Source organism: Umbelopsis ramanniana (genome assembly GCF_025399195.1).
Source record: "Umbelopsis ramanniana AG unplaced genomic scaffold K450scaffold_2, whole genome shotgun sequence".
NCBI classification, from domain to species: Eukaryota; Fungi; Mucoromycota; class Umbelopsidomycetes; order Umbelopsidales; family Umbelopsidaceae; genus Umbelopsis; species Umbelopsis ramanniana.
The window spans coordinates 146,357-166,802 of NW_026252088.1; the positions used below are offsets into that span (position 1 = coordinate 146,357).

At 45.2% G+C, this 20,446-nt stretch overlaps 6 protein-coding genes across 6 annotated transcripts; 3 read left to right on the forward strand and 3 right to left on the reverse strand.

Annotated features, from left to right (window-relative positions):
- The first annotated feature begins 274 nt into the window (after positions 1-274).
- Positions 275-2,993, forward strand: K450DRAFT_218397 (uncharacterized protein). The gene is made up of 13 exons (XM_051585198.1): positions 275-537; positions 599-736; positions 805-848; positions 937-1,065; positions 1,138-1,198; positions 1,268-1,370; positions 1,444-1,539; positions 1,614-1,932; positions 1,999-2,196; positions 2,265-2,410; positions 2,476-2,581; positions 2,652-2,719; positions 2,789-2,993. The coding sequence occupies exons 1-13, from the start codon at positions 362-364 to the stop codon at positions 2,864-2,866; spliced, it is 1,662 nt and encodes a 553-aa protein (XP_051449152.1). The 5' UTR covers positions 275-361; the 3' UTR covers positions 2,867-2,993.
- Positions 2,994-3,320: 327 nt separating this feature from the next.
- Positions 3,321-5,576, forward strand: K450DRAFT_276524 (uncharacterized protein; the record flags this gene model as incomplete). Its single annotated transcript, XM_051593231.1, has 8 exons — positions 3,321-3,447; positions 3,542-3,702; positions 3,807-3,849; positions 3,934-4,037; positions 4,129-4,144; positions 4,231-4,951; positions 5,018-5,329; positions 5,429-5,576. The coding sequence occupies 8 exons, from the start codon at positions 3,321-3,323 to the stop codon at positions 5,574-5,576; spliced, it is 1,632 nt and encodes a 543-aa protein (XP_051449153.1).
- Positions 5,577-5,758: 182 nt separating this feature from the next.
- Positions 5,759-8,552, reverse strand: K450DRAFT_218407 (uncharacterized protein). The gene is made up of 7 exons (XM_051585199.1): positions 8,251-8,552; positions 7,920-8,188; positions 7,788-7,816; positions 7,622-7,718; positions 6,920-7,543; positions 6,248-6,841; positions 5,759-6,175 (listed from the first exon to the last, which is right to left on the reverse strand). Exons 1-7 carry the CDS (start codon positions 8,342-8,344, stop codon positions 6,038-6,040), a joined length of 1,845 nt encoding a protein of 614 aa, XP_051449154.1. The 5' UTR covers positions 8,345-8,552; the 3' UTR covers positions 5,759-6,037.
- K450DRAFT_218416 (uncharacterized protein) lies at positions 8,553-10,484 on the reverse strand. Its single transcript, XM_051585200.1, has 6 exons — positions 10,253-10,484; positions 10,097-10,154; positions 9,900-10,013; positions 9,510-9,834; positions 9,206-9,435; positions 8,553-9,078 (listed from the first exon to the last, which is right to left on the reverse strand). Exons 1-6 carry the CDS (start codon positions 10,417-10,419, stop codon positions 8,761-8,763), a joined length of 1,212 nt encoding a protein of 403 aa, XP_051449155.1. The 5' UTR covers positions 10,420-10,484; the 3' UTR covers positions 8,553-8,760.
- A 1-nt stretch (position 10,485) lies between these two features.
- K450DRAFT_218420 (uncharacterized protein) lies at positions 10,486-13,305 on the reverse strand. The gene is made up of 2 exons (XM_051585201.1): positions 12,552-13,305; positions 10,486-12,470 (listed from the first exon to the last, which is right to left on the reverse strand). The coding sequence occupies exons 1-2, from the start codon at positions 12,954-12,956 to the stop codon at positions 10,758-10,760; spliced, it is 2,118 nt and encodes a 705-aa protein (XP_051449156.1). The 5' UTR covers positions 12,957-13,305; the 3' UTR covers positions 10,486-10,757.
- A 4,737-nt stretch (positions 13,306-18,042) lies between these two features.
- On the forward strand, positions 18,043-19,906 carry K450DRAFT_218435 (uncharacterized protein). The gene is made up of 5 exons (XM_051585202.1): positions 18,043-18,227; positions 18,293-18,363; positions 18,438-18,794; positions 18,866-19,528; positions 19,595-19,906. The coding sequence occupies exons 1-5, from the start codon at positions 18,089-18,091 to the stop codon at positions 19,694-19,696; spliced, it is 1,332 nt and encodes a 443-aa protein (XP_051449157.1). The 5' UTR covers positions 18,043-18,088; the 3' UTR covers positions 19,697-19,906.
- The last annotated feature ends 540 nt before the right edge of the window (positions 19,907-20,446 follow it).

Sequence of the window (20,446 nt, forward strand, 5' to 3'; positions counted from 1 at the left end):
TTTTTTATATCCATCATCAGTGTTGTAACCCTTGTCCGCTTGTAACATTTTCAATAAATGCTTAACAGTACACGTTATCCATGCAACCGTATTACAATGATGAACTGTCAGTCAGTCAGTGCGGTGTCACCGTGCTCCATAGGCTTCAATGGAACATTGACTCCCATCCATCATTCAAATTGTTATCAGCCATTTAATAGATGATATTTATCCTTCGTGAAGCCATCCCGTTGTTCTTTTGCTACTTTGAGTCTAACATGGCTATTGGTATGATGTTCACTTAAACACGGGTTTTACAGCTTACGATTGTTTCACGGTGTGAGAATTAAACCCTATCCCAATCGCATCATTGTGACATGATATGGCAGGGCTCGTCCCAACATCAATTTACAAAGCCAGTCCGCCCGCCGGTATGCTGCTTTCTCTTACACGTCGTTACATTACTCGTACATCCCCCACTCTACATTTTACTATACGAACCATGGCCATTGCGAAGCATGTTGTTGCAAAAGAGTCCGACTTGAAGGACGGTGAAAAGTGAGTTCCAACCCGCTATTGCTTTTGATATGCCCCTACTGACTTGGTTCGCGTACCATAGGAAGGAAGTTAAAATTGGCGAGACCCCAGTGTTGCTCAGCAAAGTCAAGGGCTCATACTATGCTACTTCAGCCAGATGTACTCACTATGGAGCTCCTCTTGTAAATGGCACCTTAGCCTCCGATGGGCGTATTATGTGGTGAGTGAAAATCGATGGCGGCACCGGTTATTTCAGCCCATTGACCGCCCTTACTTCTTCTTCCAAAGCCCATGGCACGGAGCATGCTTTAATGCTACCACCGGTGACATCGGTAAGTTGTGATGGAAACCTCGTCTCAGCTCTATCGATCGCTCATCGAACTTTTTTTCATCACGCTTTGATCGGATGTTGAAATATAGAGGACGCCCCCGCTCTCAATAGCTTGCAAAAGTTCGAGGTTACTGTCCAAGATGGTGACGTGATCGTTGAAGCAGATGAAAGTGCTCTGGCTGCCGGGAAAAGAAAGCCCGCGTGCGTCAAGCACAACAAAGAGAACAATGACACCGTCGTCATCGTCGGCGGTGGTGCCTCCGGTGCTACTACTGCTGAGACTTTGCGTGAAAAAGGCTATACTGGAAAGATTCGAGTCGTATCTCGTGAGGACTATTTGCCCATTGACAGGTGAGATGGGATTGAAATGAACTAGAGCAAAATATACCCCAGTTTCATTCATGCATTTTTCAATGATAGACCTAAAGTCAGCAAGACCTTTGGCACAGGAGACCCCGCTGGCATTGCTTTACGCGACGCTAGCCACTGGAAATCCCTTGATGTTGAGTTCAAACTAGGAACTGTCAGTACCTTTTTTTTTTTGCTTTGATAAAGTAAACTGTATGAAAGCTAACGATACTTTTATGCATGCACAGGATGTGACCTCCGTGGATCCAAAAGGCAAATCCGTCACTTTATCGAACGGCGACAAATGGACATGGAACCATCTTGTTCTAGCCACAGGAGGATGGGTAAGCGCTTTAGATCGCATTTAACGAACTTGAGATGAAAAATTTCTCTAAAAGTTGTGTGTTATCCCATCCAGCCCAAGAAAATTCCTATTCCAGGTGTCGACTTATCAAATGTGTTTACACTGCGTACTGTTCATAACAACAATACCATCCAACAGGCTGTCAAAAGCTTTGGTGGCAAGCCTAATGTTGTGGTGATTGGGTCAAGTTTCATTGGTATGGAGTTGGCTTCTGTTGCTTCCAAGGAGGCTAACGTCACTGTTGTTGGCATGGAAAAAGTACCATTTGAGCGAGTACTAGGCGAAAAGGTTGGAGGAGCTTTAGGAGAGCTACATAAATCCAACGGCGTCAACCTTATCATGAATGCCAATGTCGAAGCCATTGAACCCAGAGGTAAAATAAGGAACATTTAAAAATTCATCATTAGATGTAGTCACACTCACCCCCTTTTCTCTCTAGAGGACAAGAGCTCAGTCGGCAGCGTAAAACTCAAGGGAGGTCAAACGTTACCAGCTGACGTCGTCGTGTTGGGCGTTGGCGTTGGACCTCAAACCGACTATCTCAAGAACTCTCCTGATTTTACCCTCGAAAAAGACGGAAGTCTAAAGGTTGATCAGCACTTCAAAGTCGAAGGGTTTGACCATATTTACGCCACAGGTAGACGTCAAAAGTGATATTGGGGTGTTCACTGGTCCGGAATACTCAATACGCCTCTTCGTTTGCAGGTGACATTGCCACTTTCCCCTATCAGCACACTGGTCAGCCACTTCGAATTGAGCATTGGGGCTTTGCTGAGAACACTGGGCGCACGGTGGCTCTCAACATTGCCTCCAAGCCTAAAAAGTTTACCCATGTGCCCTACTTTTGGACGGTACGTTGAATGATTGGCCATCACAGTCCAAAAATAACCCCATGTAACTGAACAAAACAAACTAGGCACAACATGGAAAGAGCATTCGTTACGCCGGCTTTGCAAAGGAATACGATGATGTCATTATTCACGGTGATTTGAAGGAATTGGCCTTTGCGGCATACTATGCTAGTAAGTGAAACAGCGATTAGAAAGAAAGAAGTCAGATCAAAAGCTAAGCATTGCGTTATCTCTTAATCAGAGGGTGAGGAGATTCTAGCCATTGCCTCTTTGAACAAAGACCCTGTGGTTTCTTACAGCGCTGAATTGGTAAGAGACAAGCAAGCCATTTCTGTGGAACGTATTCTTGTACTCACCTTTTGACTGATCTTTCTACAGCTGCGCATTGGCAAGATGCCCAAGGCAAGTGAACTGCGCAAAGGTGTCAACCCGCTTGACATTCCGTTGGTAGTCTAGTTTCGACCAATCCATCCATGTTATTCAATGTAACATCCATGTTATTAAATGTGAAAATGATCCATCGAAATTTTTGTGTTCCCCAATGGTGGTTTTAACCTGAAATGAAAATGAACTTCGCCACATCTTACAAAAGTAGAACCGAACCATCTAGTCAAATGGAACACTGAGAAATAGACAAAAAACCTGGTGTGAAGTGCAGAGAGGGAAGCGGACGAGATAAGAAGCGCTAGTAACACAATTACTCACGTTGTAACATGTGTGCTGGTACATTTCTCTTTTGGTACAGGTGCTTAAAAGCTTAGCAAAGAATCGGGTTGAACGAAATATAAGCAAACACACTAATACTTTCTTTCCCCACTTCACTTTCTACTTGCACCTCCCTTCTCTCTTTAAATCTGCCAATAATCTCTCTCATTTAATTTTTCAACATACCCATTTCTTAGTATTGACTATGGCCGACAATCATTCTCGAAACGGCTTTACAGCTATTCAAAATGGCCAGACGCCTCACGACGAACAGTCCGTCGCTGAGAGCTATGAATCAGACAGCCTCAAGAGAACGATGGGGCCGTTCTCAGGTACTAAAACAAGTCAATACCTACCTACATGATGATTTTATATTCCACTGATAACCCAATTTGTCGTCTTCTTTTTTTTTTTTTTTGGCTACAGCCATGATGGTTATTGCCGGCATGATCATTGGTAGTGGTATTTTCTCAACACCTTCCGGTATCTTGATATCTGTAGGATCAGTTGGAATGTCATTGATGGTCTGGGTCATTGCTGCGCTTGCTAGTGTTTGCGGCGTTCTTGCCTACATCGAACTTGGTTCCGTAAGTGAGGGAAGGGACGCTTTGGGATACAGGTAGTTGTGCTCAGCCATGGATGGCAGACCACCAGTGACTAACGCCACCGCTGGCTTTTTGATTCTGTATAGATGCTTCCTAGATCAGGCGGTGAAAAGGAGTACCTTGACTATGGTAAGCAATGATCCGTGAAAAGCATTTCCGTAAACATATTCTGTACTTGTCGTAACAAATGTGCCCTCTCACTCCGCTTTTCAGAGTACAGGAAACCAAAAGCCTTGGCTCCTTTTTTATTCTGTTTGTCCATGATCGTCTTAACGCGTGGTGGCGCCTGTGCGGTGGACTCTATCGTTGTTGGAACAGTGAGTTGTAATTTACACGTTAATTTGCCTGTAAATGGAGATCCCTGTCTAATCATAGCTTGTCACCCAAATTGTAAATTTTATTGCTCAGTATATCATGTTTGCTGGTAATTGTTGTATTTTTTTATGATCATTTTGGGAGAGTGATCGCCTTGCCATCCATCAACAAGCCATACTTACCACTATGTTGCAGCTGGAGTAACCGATAATCCATGGGCTGAGAGAGGCATTGGTATAGTGGTTATTACCGTCGTTTGCCTTCTTCACAGTTTCTCTGTACCATGGGGTATTCGCACCACGGACTTGCTGACTATGATCAAAATCATTGTGTTGGTGATGATTTCTATCACTGGAATTGTTGCTGCTGCCGGTGGAACACAAGCCCCGCAAACCCATGCTTTTACCAATGCCTTCGAAGGCACCTTAGCGGACGGTAGTGGGTACGCTATTGCTTTGTTCAAAGCGTTTTTTGCCTTTGATGGTTGGAATAACGCAAATTACGTTATTGGTGAATTACGCAACCCAGTTCGAACTTTGAAGGTCGCCGCCCTTTCTGCTATATCCTTGGTGTCCGTGTTATATGTTCTGGCCAACATTGCGTATTTCGCTGTGGTACCCAAGGAAGTCATTTTAACCTCCAAAACGGTGGTGGCTGCAGAATTCTTCACCCGGGTGTATGGCCCTAAGGCAGGTGGCCAAGCTCTGCCTGTACTAGTAGCCATCAGTTCATTTGGATCGGTTTGCGCCATGACCTTCACTGCGGGGCGAGTCATTATGGAAGCCGCTCGAGAAGGGTACCTTCCTTTTGGCAGCTTCTTTGGACAAGTTAGTCGCTTCGATACGCCTGCTAACGCATTTATTATCCATTGGGTCGTGACCATGGTTCTCATGCTCGCTCCTCCCGCTGGTGACAGGTATGCATGTGGATTTGGCTGTGTAGTATGTAGAGCTGTTCATATACTGACCTTCTTTCTTTCCAGCTATAACTTTATCGTCAACCTACAATCTTATCCAGAGTGGTGGTTCTATGGCGCTTCAGTAGTGGGATTATTGATCCTTCGACACACACAGCCGAATGCAGCGCGACCCTTCAAATCTTTCTGGATAACCAATGTCTTTTTCGTTTTGGTTTCTGTCTTCTTGGTCATTGTGCCTTTCATTCCTCCTAAAGTCAGTGATACTCCTTCCATTCCATACTACGTTGTTCCCGTGGTGAGTTTGGCATTCATTGCCCTTTCCGCCGGTCTCTGGTATATCCGGGTGAAGCTTTTCCACGGCCTGGAAACATCCTAGTAAGTATTGGTCTGCATTGCTGGCTTGCTTTGCATGCTGCAATGGTAATCCTGAACACATGGTTGTGCCTTTTGACTAACCTGTGACCTCGTTTGCAGTATTGTACAGAGATACATTATTCAAAACAACTTGCAGAACATAGAATATACTCCCGAGGAGATCGAAGCAATGATGAACGATGCCAATGAGTACGAGCTGGCCCATGTTCGCGAGTACGCCAAACGGCTGGCCAGAGGAGAAGCATAAGTAGGAGGTTGTTTGGCCTGTTGGTTTAGAACCATATGCTGGCCAGGCTGTACATTAATGACTGATCGCTCGTCTCTCAACGATTTCTCCTCAGTTCCTCCACTGACGAATAAACATGTTGAGCGGCTCCGAGTTATCTGATACAGTCACCGTCTAATATACGATACATCTTACTGTAATATCAAGTAAAACAAACAAATCTGAATAATAAATAGTTGAACGAATGACAAAAGCCAAATTGGCTACTCAACTTATGGTCAAGAATGCTTTTGTTTCATAAAGGGATGGGGTCGATATATTATTATGTATTACGAATTGTTAAGGATAGGGATTTTGGGATTTTCTATGAGCATATAATTCGGGGGGAGTAAAATTTGGTTCAAGATTGGATAAAATCAATAATTGATGGAAGTTTGATGTATGGGGGGAAAATAACATGATAAAATAAATGGAGGAGAACGCTAAAGACTCTCATACGCAGACTTGGCAAGGCTGCTTAGTTCAGAGTTGTCGACTGTCATAAGCTTCGAAAGTCTGTGCAAATCTACGGTATCGAGAAGACGAATGGTAACCTTAGGGGCCTGTTTGACCCCCGTTGCCTAACGTAAACGAAATATTATCAATAAGGCTGTCTCAAGCCATTGTCAAATCTCGGGGCAAAACAGTTTTACCTTCACCAGTGGGTACAGCTTGTCACCCAATTTCTGCTTCTTCTCAAACAAAGACAATTTCGAGATCTTGAGATAGAAAGCCTCGGCACTGTTATCTTCTTTGGCTTCAGCTGGACGGGAATCGCCATTTGGGCTTTCGTCTTCATCGGCAAAGATGTTAAGAGCGTCGCGGGCTTGACTGATTTTGCTTCTCAAATACTCAGGATTGAAGATGCATAAAGATCTCTCCTTGCTAGACAAAGTCATTAGCATATCAATGATCTCTTCTTCCGCAGTCGGATCGATTTGCTGAATGGCGTCAATCATCCTATCACGTTGATCAGACACTGTACTTCCAGGAGTACTTGTCCCGTCCTGTCCTCCTAAACGCTGTGAAATGCTGTCGGAAGATCGGCCAGGAAGCGCTATGAGCGATGATAGAACATTGTTTTGCGAGATTGGGCTAGACACAATGGATGAACTGGCACTTTGAGGAGTCTGCTTCGGTAAGTCGTCTGGATGACTGGTTTCAGAAGGCGATCTGATGTTGATGGGGCGAGAAACGGGTATTTCGATAACAGGCGACAGACCCAATCCATCACGGATTTCCTTAACCTATGGAATACAGCCGTTAAAGGCACTGAACATATATGTTGTCCCACAGTATATAAGACTATGTGTGTGTATAATAACCTTTTCAAGAAGCAACAAAGGTTGCGTCAGCAGTGCTACCTGTTCCTGTCTCGGCAGCTTACTTAAAGACTCGGTGACTTGATTCAAGTTCGACTCCCACACAATGCCCGTGCCTACAACGCTGTTGTAGAGATCTTGGTATAAATCACTTGATTCATAGGCCGTAGATTCGGGCGGAGGAAGGCTAGCCACTTGAGAGCCACTCTCCGAAGTGCCTGGAGACTTGGGTGATACCGGTAAGACCCGTGGCTTCTTGGGTTCATGGTACGCCACCAAAATTGGTTTGGAGCCCAAGACGGCTCCGTTCATCTGATTCAAGGCAAAAGCTGCTTCCTCAGGCCGGCTGTAACTGACAAACCCATAGCCTCTTGACTGGTTCGTAGCCGCATTTACGATCACCCGAGCACTAACAATCCTACCGTAAGATTTAAAGTGCTGAAACAGATCTGTACTGTTAAGTGCCTCGTCCAAATTCTTGACGTAAAGATTGCAATAGTCAATGAAATGTTGCTGCAAGGATAGAGGCGACGTGGCGGTTACGGTATCATCATCGGTCACAGAGTCCTTGCGACTGACGGTTGTTGGGGCAGAGGGGTTAAAGGGTACGGCCGAAACATTCAACTGCTGCAAGGGACGATGGAAATGAGAAAAAAAAGGGTTAGCTTGGTAAAACGGGAAGAGCCAAGTACACCAAAAACTTACTGTGCGAGGTTTGCTTGGCGCTCTCTCCGTTGAACTAGCTGAGGAATTCGAATTTTTCGAAGAACGTTTACTTTGCAGGTCCATAGGACTGACCGAGCTACAGTACAGAATATGAATGAGAAGGAGGGTGTTATTTCACCACGGGATGGGTTATGATATCACTCACATCAGCTGGCCGTCAATATCAGAGCAGTGCTAGAAAGAAAGGATCAACTATGAATAATGAGGAGAGAAAAATAAAAAAGAACTTTTGTCTTTTCAATGCTGGTAAAACTATTTAGGGTGAGTATCGGCTTACCATTTCCTGCAAAGCCATATGTGCGTCTTGCTGCAAAAAGAATTGTACAGTTGCAGTGACCTCGGTACTACTTGCTTTGGAAATGACACTACACGAATAGATAGGGCCAAATGAAGCAAATCGATCAAATACGTCGGACTCCGTCATATCAGATGGAAGACTCTTGATCAACAGACCAGTACGTGGCTCTGGCATAGGCAAAGGACATTGAATCTGAAGATCAGAGCCTTCAAGAGGTTGGTTGTTCACCACAGCATACGCTTTGTTGGCTGTAACTGAATTTGTTTAGGCTTCCGATCCGTGTTACAATAGGCTTTCAACCAAGGCTTACCTTGGTGGCCAATGACGAAATCAACAGACGCAGTAGTCCCGCTTTTGTGAATGCTGCGAGACAAAAGCTTTGAATTAGAAAGATAATCATCCATGTCTGAGTCATTTTCTTTAAATAGGTGTACTTGACGATTCCGAATGGCTCAAACAGTTGCTTCAATGTCTGTTCAGAGACACCGGGTGGAAGCTTCTCGACAACAAGGGTACCAGGAAATGCTTGTCGAGTCATGACCATGCATATACTGGATTGGAAAAAGAGTGGAGTTGTTGGCTGAAGCTTAAGCTGATTATGTTTTATTTAAGCCGAGGGAGAGAAAGAAGAGGGTGAGAAGAAAGAGAGAGGTTGGATATGAGAAACGAAGAAAAGGTTTATAAAAAAAAAAAATGAAGTACAGCGAAAGGGCGGGCACGTTTCTCTATTATCGCTTTTGTGACAAAGATGTACAAATTTCTCTACATCTGCTGAATGTATCGTTTTTTTTGTCCCATTTATAACAGAAAGTCGCTCTGATTACCATCCTTCCCAATCATCATCCCAGCCATCGTTCACTTTGGCAGCTTTTTTAGCGACGGGTGCTTTCAAGGGAGTCCTTGGTCTACCATTGCTTGGTGTAATGCTGCGTGCTGCTGGGCCATTCAATGCTGGGGATGCACTTCTGGATCCCGAAGGTGATGAGCTACTGCTTTGTTGCAATGACGATATGGTGTTGTTGAAAAAGTCGTCATGGCTGTAATCGGGATCGACGGTGTGTGAATTGGAGGAGTTGCTTCGTAGTGATGTGGGTGTGCCTGAGCGGTTGGAGTCCAAACTTGAATAAAGTTGTTGGCCCTATAAGAATCCAACAAATAAAAATCAGTCCCTCTGGTTTAGATCTACCAGGTGAGAAGCAAAAATTGAATAGAAAAAGCGGTAGCCGCCGGCTTTGACTATTTACCTTCTTGGTCAAGTTACTCACGTAGGAGGACACGTTGTTGCGAAGGTTAGGATCCGCCAAGTGTTGTGAAGCAGGACGAACATAGTTCTCGTTGGCATATTTGGTGAACTGTTCAGCACCTTGCGCAGCATATTTGGCACTTTCTACAGCAGCAACCGACAACAATGACCAACCTTTCGTCAAGGCTTGCATTGGATCATTCATGATGTCATTCATATCGGGCACGTCCTTCTTAGACGTTTGACTTTGGACTGTAAAATGAAGAACAGTGAGCCATCCATTCGAACGAATGATTGCGTAGTTATCTGATCCATGAACTACTTACATGCAGGATTGCCAAAACCCTGATATTTTCCACCTTGATTTGGTGGCAAATAATCTGGTCTAGTCTCATTTTCATTTCCTAGCTTAGCAAAGTATTCCTCGTTTCTTTCTTTATTGTTGCCAGCCAAGTTGCTCGATGTATATTCATTTGTGAGGGGTGATCTAGTGCGTTGGGCACTGCCCAGTGATGGAGCCGAGCCAGTACGTTGAGTACCAAGTGTCGTCTTGTTGAGCGATCTCACTGAAGCGGATGATGAGGGTCGTTTCGTGCTAGCTGCAGGAGCAGACGAGGGTGTCCAGGGTTTGCCTTCGACCTCAGCTGTCAACTGTTGACCATACACATTGTCAGATACTACTTTTTGATTTTTCAAAACACTGTAGATGTATCTACCTTCTCTCGGTACATAGTTGCAAAGTGGCTGTTGTACTTGTCTGGCAGTGGCATGGATGATTGATAATCTGGTTGAGATTCAAAGAACTCTTTGGCCTTCTTATTACCGCCCAACTAATTATAGAGTGTCAACAAATTCCATGCCAATTAATTCAAAGATATGTAGACAAATGAACGATCAAGGGCTTGTTACTTACATCCATCTTCATGACTTGTTCGTCAAACCATTTGTCCATGGTGATGGATCGAACGAAACTGGATGAAAAAAGAACGAAGAGTTTGGCGGAAGATAGTGAGCATGCGATGAAAAGAACAAGCAGGATGTTGCCAAACAACTTGATGCAAAGTTGTACCTAATATGAACACCAAAAGATCGATGGACTCCTGAGCAATCGAGGCAGATGAAGATACCGTAGCTCACACTGGACCATTGAGGGTTAGGAGCCCCACAATCAAAGCATTGTCGATTTCCTTCTCTCCTTTGAATCTCATATAATTTTTGCTTGTACTCGGCCGCCATTTTAGAGGAGAAAGGACCGAGTAGGGTCTGGTATGATGAGAGAAAGCAGGCGGGCGGGCTGAGTGGAATGGAAACAGTTTCAGCGTTTTTCAGCGTCACGTGATTCGCTTCGCTTGTGGGTTTCGCTCCGATGTCGTCGCTTTTTTGATAGTTAGTGAGCCACGATGTATGAGATATTTTTATTTTAGAAAACAGAAAGAAGGTAAAAAAAAAAAAAAGGATTTATGAAGGATTGTTTTTTCCATCCAATGTAAATTTGTGACGCAGTAAAAGGAAAGGAAAAGAAGAGAATATGCTAGCTGAGGGGGAAAATGATACAATGATGAAGATGAAAAAATTCAATATGATACGGGGTAGTAATAGACTGCTTGTGGACCGTTATTGTCATTAGGATACGACATATGCTCATTAGTATAGGCAACACTAGTCGATGGATGATAAGTGGCATCATGTTGTGATGGATGCTTCCAGTTGTTGCTGTAGTCTCCACCGCCCGCTGCATTCCAACCTGGGTTCGGTGGTGGCATACCTTGCTGCGTCATACCCACCGGTTGATACCAATAGGGATTGTACATCATCATTTGCTGAGAATCGTATGGCATGTACATCATATTGTTCGGATCCATCATGGTGGGCGTGGCAGATGTTGGGGTGGAAGCTGTAGCACCGGGTGAACCCATCATTGGCGCATAAAACATACCTTGCCTTCCTCCTTGCCCATCTCCCATAGCCGGATTCATGGGTGGGAAAGGCATGGTGTACACTGGAATGGGTCCTCCGTTGGGTGAGGTGATAGCGAAAGCAACAGGCTGAGACACAAAGGAAGGTGTGGAAACGGCTGGTTGCATTTGATGCGCCATGGGGACAGGAACATCATTTCTAGGGTGAGCTGGTCTTATATTATCTTCTTGACGTGCAAAGTTTTTCTTGTATTTATGATGTGTATATTCAGTGGTGGTGGCCGATGGCTCTTGGTGACTGTCATCCGCTGGCGTTTGGACTGCAACCTTGTCTTTCATATCCACGTTTTGTGCAGGTGATCGATGGTTATGCTGCTTCCTCTGTCGTTTCGGTTTGTCGTCATTACCTTCGACTTTGGCAGGTGACGACGATTCGGCTGGTTGACTGACCGTTTCGTGTGCTGCTGCATCCGATACAACGTCCGGGGAAACTTCCAAAGTAGCTGAATTGCTTTCGTTTTTCAAAGCTTCATCCCTAGACATTGGGTTGGATTTAGAAAAGGGTCGAGTCTTGTGAGATTTCTTAGGTCGATCAGACGGAAGCTGGGTTTTGGTTGCGGATGATTCGGGTATAGGGGACTGGTTAGGCAGCGATTCCTTACTATCAGAATTGGCCATTTTCATTGAGAGTCGTTTCGCCTGTCGTTTCTTTCGTGCCTTATCTCGCTTCGCTTCCCGCCTTGCTTGATCAGCAGCATCTTTTGTGTCACCCGTTGGTTGATCTCCCGCTGCCACTTGTTCTCCAGCAGCTAGAGATGTTTGTGACACCGAGTCAGCAAGTTGTTCAACGTCAGCATCCACTTTGCCATCTTTTTCATCAACATGGCTGGGTCCATCGGATACAGGCGTGTCGACTGCGCTGGCTGACGACCATCCAGATGGTTGTGGTGAGGATGGATAGTTTGGTGCTCGTGGGTGATTGCCGCCTCGGTGAAAACCTCGCCAAGACCCCCTGCCTCGTCTGAAAGATGGGTCTCCTCGGTATCTTCCCCTGGGTGCACCACGGTGGAAAGAGGGTTTATCTTGTGGGTGGTTTGGCCGAGCGTCTTGTGGGTCTGCAGTACCAACAGCCTGTCCCTCCACACTTTCAGTAGAAGTCACTTTGACACTATCTGCATCCTCCTTGTCAACCGAAACACTCTCTTGAACATTCGAGGTCTGGCTACTAGTAGGGTCGTGAAATTGTCTGCGAGCCTGTCTGCCTCCTCGTGTGCTACCGCGACCCCGTCCATGCCCCGTTGAGAATTGTGGAGACTCTCGGAAATTACCTCGCCCACGAGAATTGGTCATGTATTTACGGAATGGAGGAGACTGCGATGGTTTGAACTGGTCAACAGCTGGTTTTGCGGAATCAAGAGTGGCGTAGTCAATGACTTGTTCGGAATCACCCACTTCGCTAACATCGTATGCATTAATGACAGGCTTCGGTGAAGATTTTTGGTCATTCTCACTACTTGTCTTGGTTGCTGTGGATCGCGCCTTGGATGTCACATTCTGCTTACGGCTTGTAGGTTTAGGAGATGCATCTTGGTCCGTTTTAGCACTGTGATTAGTCAAAGACTTGCTGCGTCTTGTAGGAGTGGACTTGCTTTTGGTGGGAGTTCTAGCGCCTTCAGTGGAAGCAGGATCGCTATGGTTGCCACTAGCATCGCTGTCTTTTGGAGATGGACGATCGGCCTGGCTGTTTCGTGACCTGGAAGTTGTCTCAGCCGATTTCTCTGTACGACTTTCTTCTTCCCCATCACTAACAGTCTGTGCTTGTCCTTGTTGACGTCTACGGCTTTGCATCTTGCTCATTTTGAGGGTGGAATGAAAGAAGTAATGTCAAAGAAAGCAGCACAAAAAACAAAGGATATTTCAAAACCAAAGGGGGATTTTTTCAAAGGCGCGACCATACCCAACTTTCGCAAATCACGTGCTTTGTGACGTGCTTATTCAATTTCCGACGGGCTCTGTCAACCGCTTGCAACGCAACATGAAAGAAAAATAATGCTGTCTTATTGCACGCCAGTAAAAATATTCGTATTCATATCAACTTTTGCCATTGTAGTGTTCGTTTTTGCTTGTGATTCAGTTGTCTCGCGCGCGACAAAGGATTTTACTAGGATTACCTGATGATGACCACCATCTTCTTTATGAGAAAAACAGGAAAAAGGCTGGAACCATCTTTTTGCAGAACAGACAGAATTAAGTTAGAAGTGAATGAATTGCATTGACGTTCGTTGTGGGTGGTGGTTTCGATCGATCGGAATATGAAAAAATGATTGGGCTGAATCGACCATCGATACGTCAACATGACCTCAAAAGAGGAACAACTGGTAAAAGAAAGGTGTGGGTTTTCCCAGCTGATGATGGCACCGTATATAAACTGAACCCTACGTAAATATTGTTCTTTATCCGAATTTTCCAATAAACATCCCTTTTGCTGCTGCTTTCTCTGCAAAATGGCTGCTCCTGGACAAAATCAACCCATCGTATACAACGAGAGTGACGGCCAGACTGATCCTCGAGCTGCCATCAACACCGGATCCAACGTGGGGTCTATAAATAAGGCCAACCGTGAACACGAAGAAAATGTGACTTCCAAGGTCAAGGAAGGCGATCTGAAGGGTGTCACATCCAAATTGTCGATGCTGCCCAAGTATCACCTTGATGCCGACCGTATTGAACAACAGATGAACCCTCAATATCGGAAGCAAAATGAGGAGGTTGATAATCCTAATTTGAAGAAAGGCGCTGCAAATGTCATGGATGCCTCTGGTAATGTTACAAGCAACACCGAGGGTCCACCAAAAGACAAGGATAACGATCACTCGCTCGAAGACATCAGTAACCAAAATTTACCAAGTCAAGAGCAGAATACTGCGTTCAGATCTGCCACCAGAGGCGATTTACCTTCATCGCAAATCAGTAGTGATTTGAATGATCACCCGGCAGACAATGATGAAAATAAATTCAAGAAAGTCCTAGATAATGCTGTAGATGGCACTGGGCCTGCCAGCGCCGATGAAAATAAATACAAAAGCGTCCTTGATGATGCTGCTGAAAGTAACGCTGCACCATTAGCAGCTGCTGGAGACATCATCACCAATATCGGAAACAAGCTACCGACGTTGACAAGACATGGAAAAATCGCGGAATTGGACGATGGTACGAACCTGTTATTTATTTAATTATGCAGTTCATTATTTTTTATATGGATTTTTTCTTTAACGTTTTCACTCTTTGTTTTAAAAAAGATAATCTTGCCGTCAATAACGAGGAAGAGATGCTAAATCTGAGTGCAGAACAAGCAGAGCAAGATTCTACACGAGCCATCCCTCCTTCGTCCAAAATGGATAATAGTACAGTAGCGTCAGCGGCAGGCGTTGCTGACAATAAGAAAGACCAGAAACTAGACTCTTCGGTCAGCGCGGCTGCCCAGGCGCAAATGACTGCAAAGGGAAATGTGGATGTCGATAGCAACAATGAACCCACAGATTGGAAATCTCCCAGTCTCAAATACCGACAGCCTTTGAAGCCAGCTACACCAGCCACTATCATCTTCTACCTTCAACGTAAAGCTCTCAAGTACATTGTGATGTCTTGCGCTGTATGCTATATCTTTGGCAAGCTCGGCTTTGGATGGATTGCCGGGTTGCTAGCTATTTGTGGAGGTAAATAATGAATACCGAAATTACCCCTAACCCTAATCTGACAATAACATCATTTCGACGTCAATAAGGTGCGTTCGCTTGGTGGCGTCTCGGTACGGAAGCAAAGCAAGGTATTGAGTGGCAGATGGAAAAAGACGACGCAATGAAAACAGTAAGTACACATGTAAATCCTTAACATGCTGTACTATATATGCTAACCTTTTTCTGCATTAAAGTTGTACACCTCCGAAGGTGAGACAGTGGAATGGCTCAACTATTGCGTGGAAAAAATCTGGCGCAGCATAGATCCCCAAATGTTTGTTCAAGTTGAAGATATTTTGGAAGACACTCTTGGCAGTCTTGCACCTGGATTCATTGTAAGTCATCATGTAAAATAAGAACAGAATGACAACTTCGGATGTCAGACGTGCTGAGCGATTTTATCATCCCTTGCTAGAAAGGTGTAAAAGTCACTGATTTTGATATTGGTGTGCAAGCCCCCCGTGTTCAGATGTATGTATCCAATATCTGCTATTTATGCTAAACTCTTTATACTAACCTCCCCTTAACGATGATCAATGAAGGATCCGTATCTTCCCACCGCTTCCTGGCCAACCTGACGAGAGCATCTTCGGTGAAGCTGCGTTCAGTTTCCATGCTCATCCAGTTGCATCGATTTCCACCACCCGACGCAGTCTCTCCGCCCCCCCTGGCATTGGAATCCGATTCAAGACTGGAATTAAGGCTGCTATTGACATCAAGGCTGAATTGACAGCCTTATCCGGCAAAATTCGTTTTAAGATCCTGACTTCCCCGGAAATGCCATTTGTCTCCAAAGTTACCATTGCTTTTACCAGTGTTCCAGTCATTGAAACCGGTGTTATGCCAGTTTCAAAGCATATGAATATTATGCACTTGCCTCTGATTAAGACATTGGTCAATGAAGGTGTCAAGCTTGGTTTTGCTGGTCTAGTTGACCCCAAGAGTATGACGCTTGATATTCAAGCCCTCATGGGGGCAGCCGCTCATGACACTTCGGCCATTGGAGTGGTCAAGGTTGACTTCATTGAAGCGGTCAGATCAGCCAAGTCCCTTCAAGATATGGAAGATTCTTATGCCAGTCTGTCTCTCAGTAACAGTCCTGGACGTAGCATGACTTCGACTCGTGTTCTTACAAATGACAAGGATCCTCGATGGAACGAATCTTTGTTCCTGTTAATCCATGAAGGTGAGACATTGTTTATGGAAAATACTACCCCATCTATTTTCAGTTAACTTATGTACCCATACACTAGATGATATTGTCAGTGACAACCAAGTCGAACTCAAGGTATGGGATGCCGATAAAATCAAGTTCGACGACGTATGGGGTCATGTTGGCATGGCTGTCAAAGATATCGTGCTGGCCAAAACCGATAAACTTGGCAACGTCAGTGACTGGTGTGCGGACGAACGCCAAGTCTTCGATGGATGGGCTCCTATTGATGGCGCTAAGGATCTCGAGAGCAGCCAGATCAAGTTGCATTATCGTTTGAGCTGGCATCCAAAGTATATTGCTGCCAAGCCCAAGATCATGGAGCGCAACAAGGGCGAAATCAAGGATAACCAGCCAACATCGTCGGATACTGGTCCAGCTCAAAAGGAAGAAGAAAAAGTCAAGGTTGATGAAGCTCACTCTTCTGGCATTTTGTCTATCACCATCCATCAAGCTATAGAGTTAGAAATTGCTGATCAGCAGCTAATTGACAACAAGGAAAAGCATCCATACAACGCTGGTACCGTCGTCAGTCCCTATGCGCTTGTCTACATCAATGACGAAAAGGTTTTCCGCACACGCCATAAAATGCGTAATCCCAGTCCTGTAAGTACTGAGAATATAAAAGGGGGTGGCGAAATCTCAAGTAGTATTTAACATTTATTTACTTTTTAAAAGCACTGGAACGCTGTGACTGAGCACTTTATCCGCGATTATCATTCGACTTTCGTACGTATTTCAGTCAAGCATAGCGTTGACTTGGAACGTGATCCCGTTTTGGGAACTCGAGTTGTCAACCTTGAAGATGCTTTTGAAAACCAGAGCGATGATATCAAGGAATGCCAACGCTGGTTGCCTATCAAAGATGGTATTGGATTTGGTAAAGTCCTCGTCACTTTGCGCTACAAGCCCGTGAAGCTTTCACTCCCCAAGCCCATGACTGGCTCCAGAGTGGGAACTCTGGTCATCGACCGTGTTGTTTTCAATAATCTTCAACCTCCGTTCTCCAACTCAATCAAGTCACTCAAGGCTGTGCTGGCTGCCAACGTTGAGCCTGGCATGTCCAAAAATCTGAAGGCAAGAGACTCCGACCAGCAAAATCAACCTGAAGTCAGCGAAAACCAAGTGTCTTGGTCTGGCAAACGCCTCTACTTCCCTATCACCATGCGTTATCGCACTGCCATCTATGTTCATCTCTCCGCTGGAGGTGTCAGCAGCAAGCGCATTACTGGCCGTCTTTGGCTACGCGACTTGGTGGACGATGAGCAAAAAGAAGTGACTATCGGTTTGCATCCTGGTTTGGACCATAAGAGCAAGGATGCTAATCGCAATACGGATGATTGGGAAGCCCCTGGCGAATTTGGCACTTGCCAAATCAATTGTCTCTTTATCCCCGGCTATTCCAGTGTCCACACCAACTTGCAATCATTCCGCAAGGATATGGTTGGAGCCAATCCATTCAAGGAACTTCAAAACGAGCGTGACTCCCAAGAATGGGCCAAAGCCAATCAAGAAATTGGTGATAACAAAGCCAACCGAAAGCGCAGCAACTCAGTCAATACTGAGGCTTCTTCTGAATATGAAGAAGAATCTGAAGAAGAGAATGATGACGATGAAGACGATGATCTCATGAGAGAATTGTTGAACAGTGGAAGAGCGGATAAGATTAAGAAATATCGTGTTCTTCGCAAACTTGCCTGGAGTCGAGACCTTGTTAAAGACAAGGTTGATCAGATACGGGGTGGATTCAACAGTGAAAACCGAGCCAATCGCTCGGTTAGCAAGGAGTAGATTCACTCTGTACCCTTTTTTAAATGATTTCATTTTATTGAATATGTGTGTAAATAAAGTAACCAACAACGCAATATCAAAAAATCTCGAGAGAACAGCGAAAAGATGCAAAGATCTTGTCATTGCGCAATTCCCGATACTTTTGCGATTGGCTGATCCAGTCTCCGCTAAACGGCGAACTTTTTTTTAATTTTTAAAATATCGCTGTAGTTGTTTCAAACTCTCGCTCTCTATTTCCTTCATACATTATGTTTGCTTTGCGTACCCGTTTGACGCCTTTGTACGCCAGAGGCTTTGCCACTGCTGCTGCTGCTGAGACCCAGAAGCCCGCCGCCGACAAGGCTTACAAGGTGGTTGTCATTGGAGGTGGACCTGGTGGTTTGTCTGGTAAGTGGGCTCATTCATACATAGGCAGTTGGGAGCCGACGATAGCTAACGGCCACTGTGAACAGTCTCTTCCACTGTGTCTAAATTGCTTGGTCAAAGCCAAGTGGCTGTCATTGAGCCTTCAAAGGTCCACTATGTAAGTTTTGTGATCAAAAAGTGACTAATCCACAGCCGAGCCGGGGTTTATTGACAAAAATTCGGATGTGCTAGTATCAACCACTCTGGACTTATGTTGGTGGAGGTCTCAAGTCATTCTCGGAATCTGAACGCCCCATGGGTGAGTTGATCTCGCCCCAGGCAGATTGGATTCAGGATAAGGTCACCAAGGTCAATGCCGAAGAAAACACAGTTACGCTCGCTGACGGCAAGCGAATTGGTTATGATTATTTGGTGGTTGCTGCTGGTATCCAGGTCAACTGGGATAACATCAAGGGTTTGAAGAACGCGCTTGGTAAGAACGGTGTCACCTCCAACTACTCTGCTGACAGTGTTCAAAAGACCTGGCAGTTCATCCAAGACTTCAAGGGAGGCAATGCTATCTTTACCTTCCCTGCTACTCCCCCCAAGGTAAGGAAAATGGGCCTTCCATATTGTTTAAATTCAGGTGGGAAATCATTTTATTTATTTTTGACGACTAGTGCCCTGGAGCCCCTACCAAGATCACCTTCTTGGCTGAGGAAGCCTTCCGCAACCTCGGTGTTCGTGATAAGACGAATGTCATCTATAACCATGCTGGAGCCAAGATCTTTGGTGTTGACCACTATGGCAAGGTTTTGCAGCGTTTGGCTGATGAGCGCGGTATTCAAACCAACTATTTCCATGAATTGATTGAAATTAAGGCCGACGATAAGGAAGCTATTTTCCGCAACAACCAAACCAAGGACGTCAAGACCTTCAACTACGACATGATCCACGTCGCTCCTCCTTGCGGACCCCCAGCTTTCATCAAGGAATCCAACATTGGTGATGCCGCCGGTTGGGTTGATGTTAACAAGGAAACCACTCGTCACAACAAGTACTCTAACATCTTTGCCTTGGGTGACTGCTCTTCCCTGCCCACCTCTAAGACTGCTGCTGCTATTACTGCTGAGTCTGGTGTCCTTAAGCACAACTTGATTGCTGACCTTGAAGGCAAGACGGTTGAACCCGCAAAGTACGATGGTTACACTAGTTGCCCATTGATTGTTGGCCGAAAGCAACTTATCTTGGCTGAATTCTCTGGTTATACCGGTACTCCTATGGAGACTTTCCCGGTTGATCAGCGACAAATCTCTTCCACTGCTCAGTTCTTGAACAAGGAGGTAAGTTAATGGGCTAGATGCCGTTCGCTTCGGCTGTAGACTAATACAATATGGCTTTTTGTTTAGGTCATTCCTGAAATTTACTGGAGAGAGCTTTTGGCTGGCAGATGGACCGGTCCCAGCAAGTACCGTGAGGCCATGGCACCTTTCCGTGGCAAGTACGACTAAGTCATACCCCACCTTTGTTTGCGACAAGGTGTGCTTCCCTATATAAAGAAAAAAAGTCATCCCACCACTCTTAAAAAAATAAAAATTGCAGTTTCTCTTCAGCGCCGTAGATCACCTTTGTCATCTGCAGGCCATCCACGGAGTATAAAATAATGGAGGCGAGTCCATGGATAGACCTGCTAAGAGCCCAACTGTAGCTTTTACGGACTTGAATTCTAGTTCCCCTCATTGGAACAATAAATTTAGGCTCGGGCCTCAGTCGTACAGTGAGATCCAGAACGTTTTAGCCAATTCACCAGTTAAAGACAGAGCCACCAACCCCACTAACTGGGTGATGCGATAGACAAAACAATTATAAAAAAGGCCCTTGAAACCTACATTATATCCGGACTTTCTTTTTCTTCTTCACACACACAATCATGGTATTTGCTCCATACTCAAGGATCGAAGCTGACTCGGATTCGCTGCTGGACAGCGTTCCGCAAGTCGTTGATACAAGTAACACGGTCACGCAACGAGATCGCTCACAGTCCTCGCCACCGCGACCCTCGTTTCGACCCACGAATCGAAACCGTGCCATCAGTGATCCTTTCTTTGCACAAAATACCACTTGGCATCCACTGAACGACATGGACGACGAAGATGATGATGATAGACGTGACCTGCTGTGCAGTACAAGACCTGCCTTGCCTCGTAAGAAGAGCAGCTTTGGGGTATTCAAACAAGGCGTCCTCAAGGCCGTCGGTATCA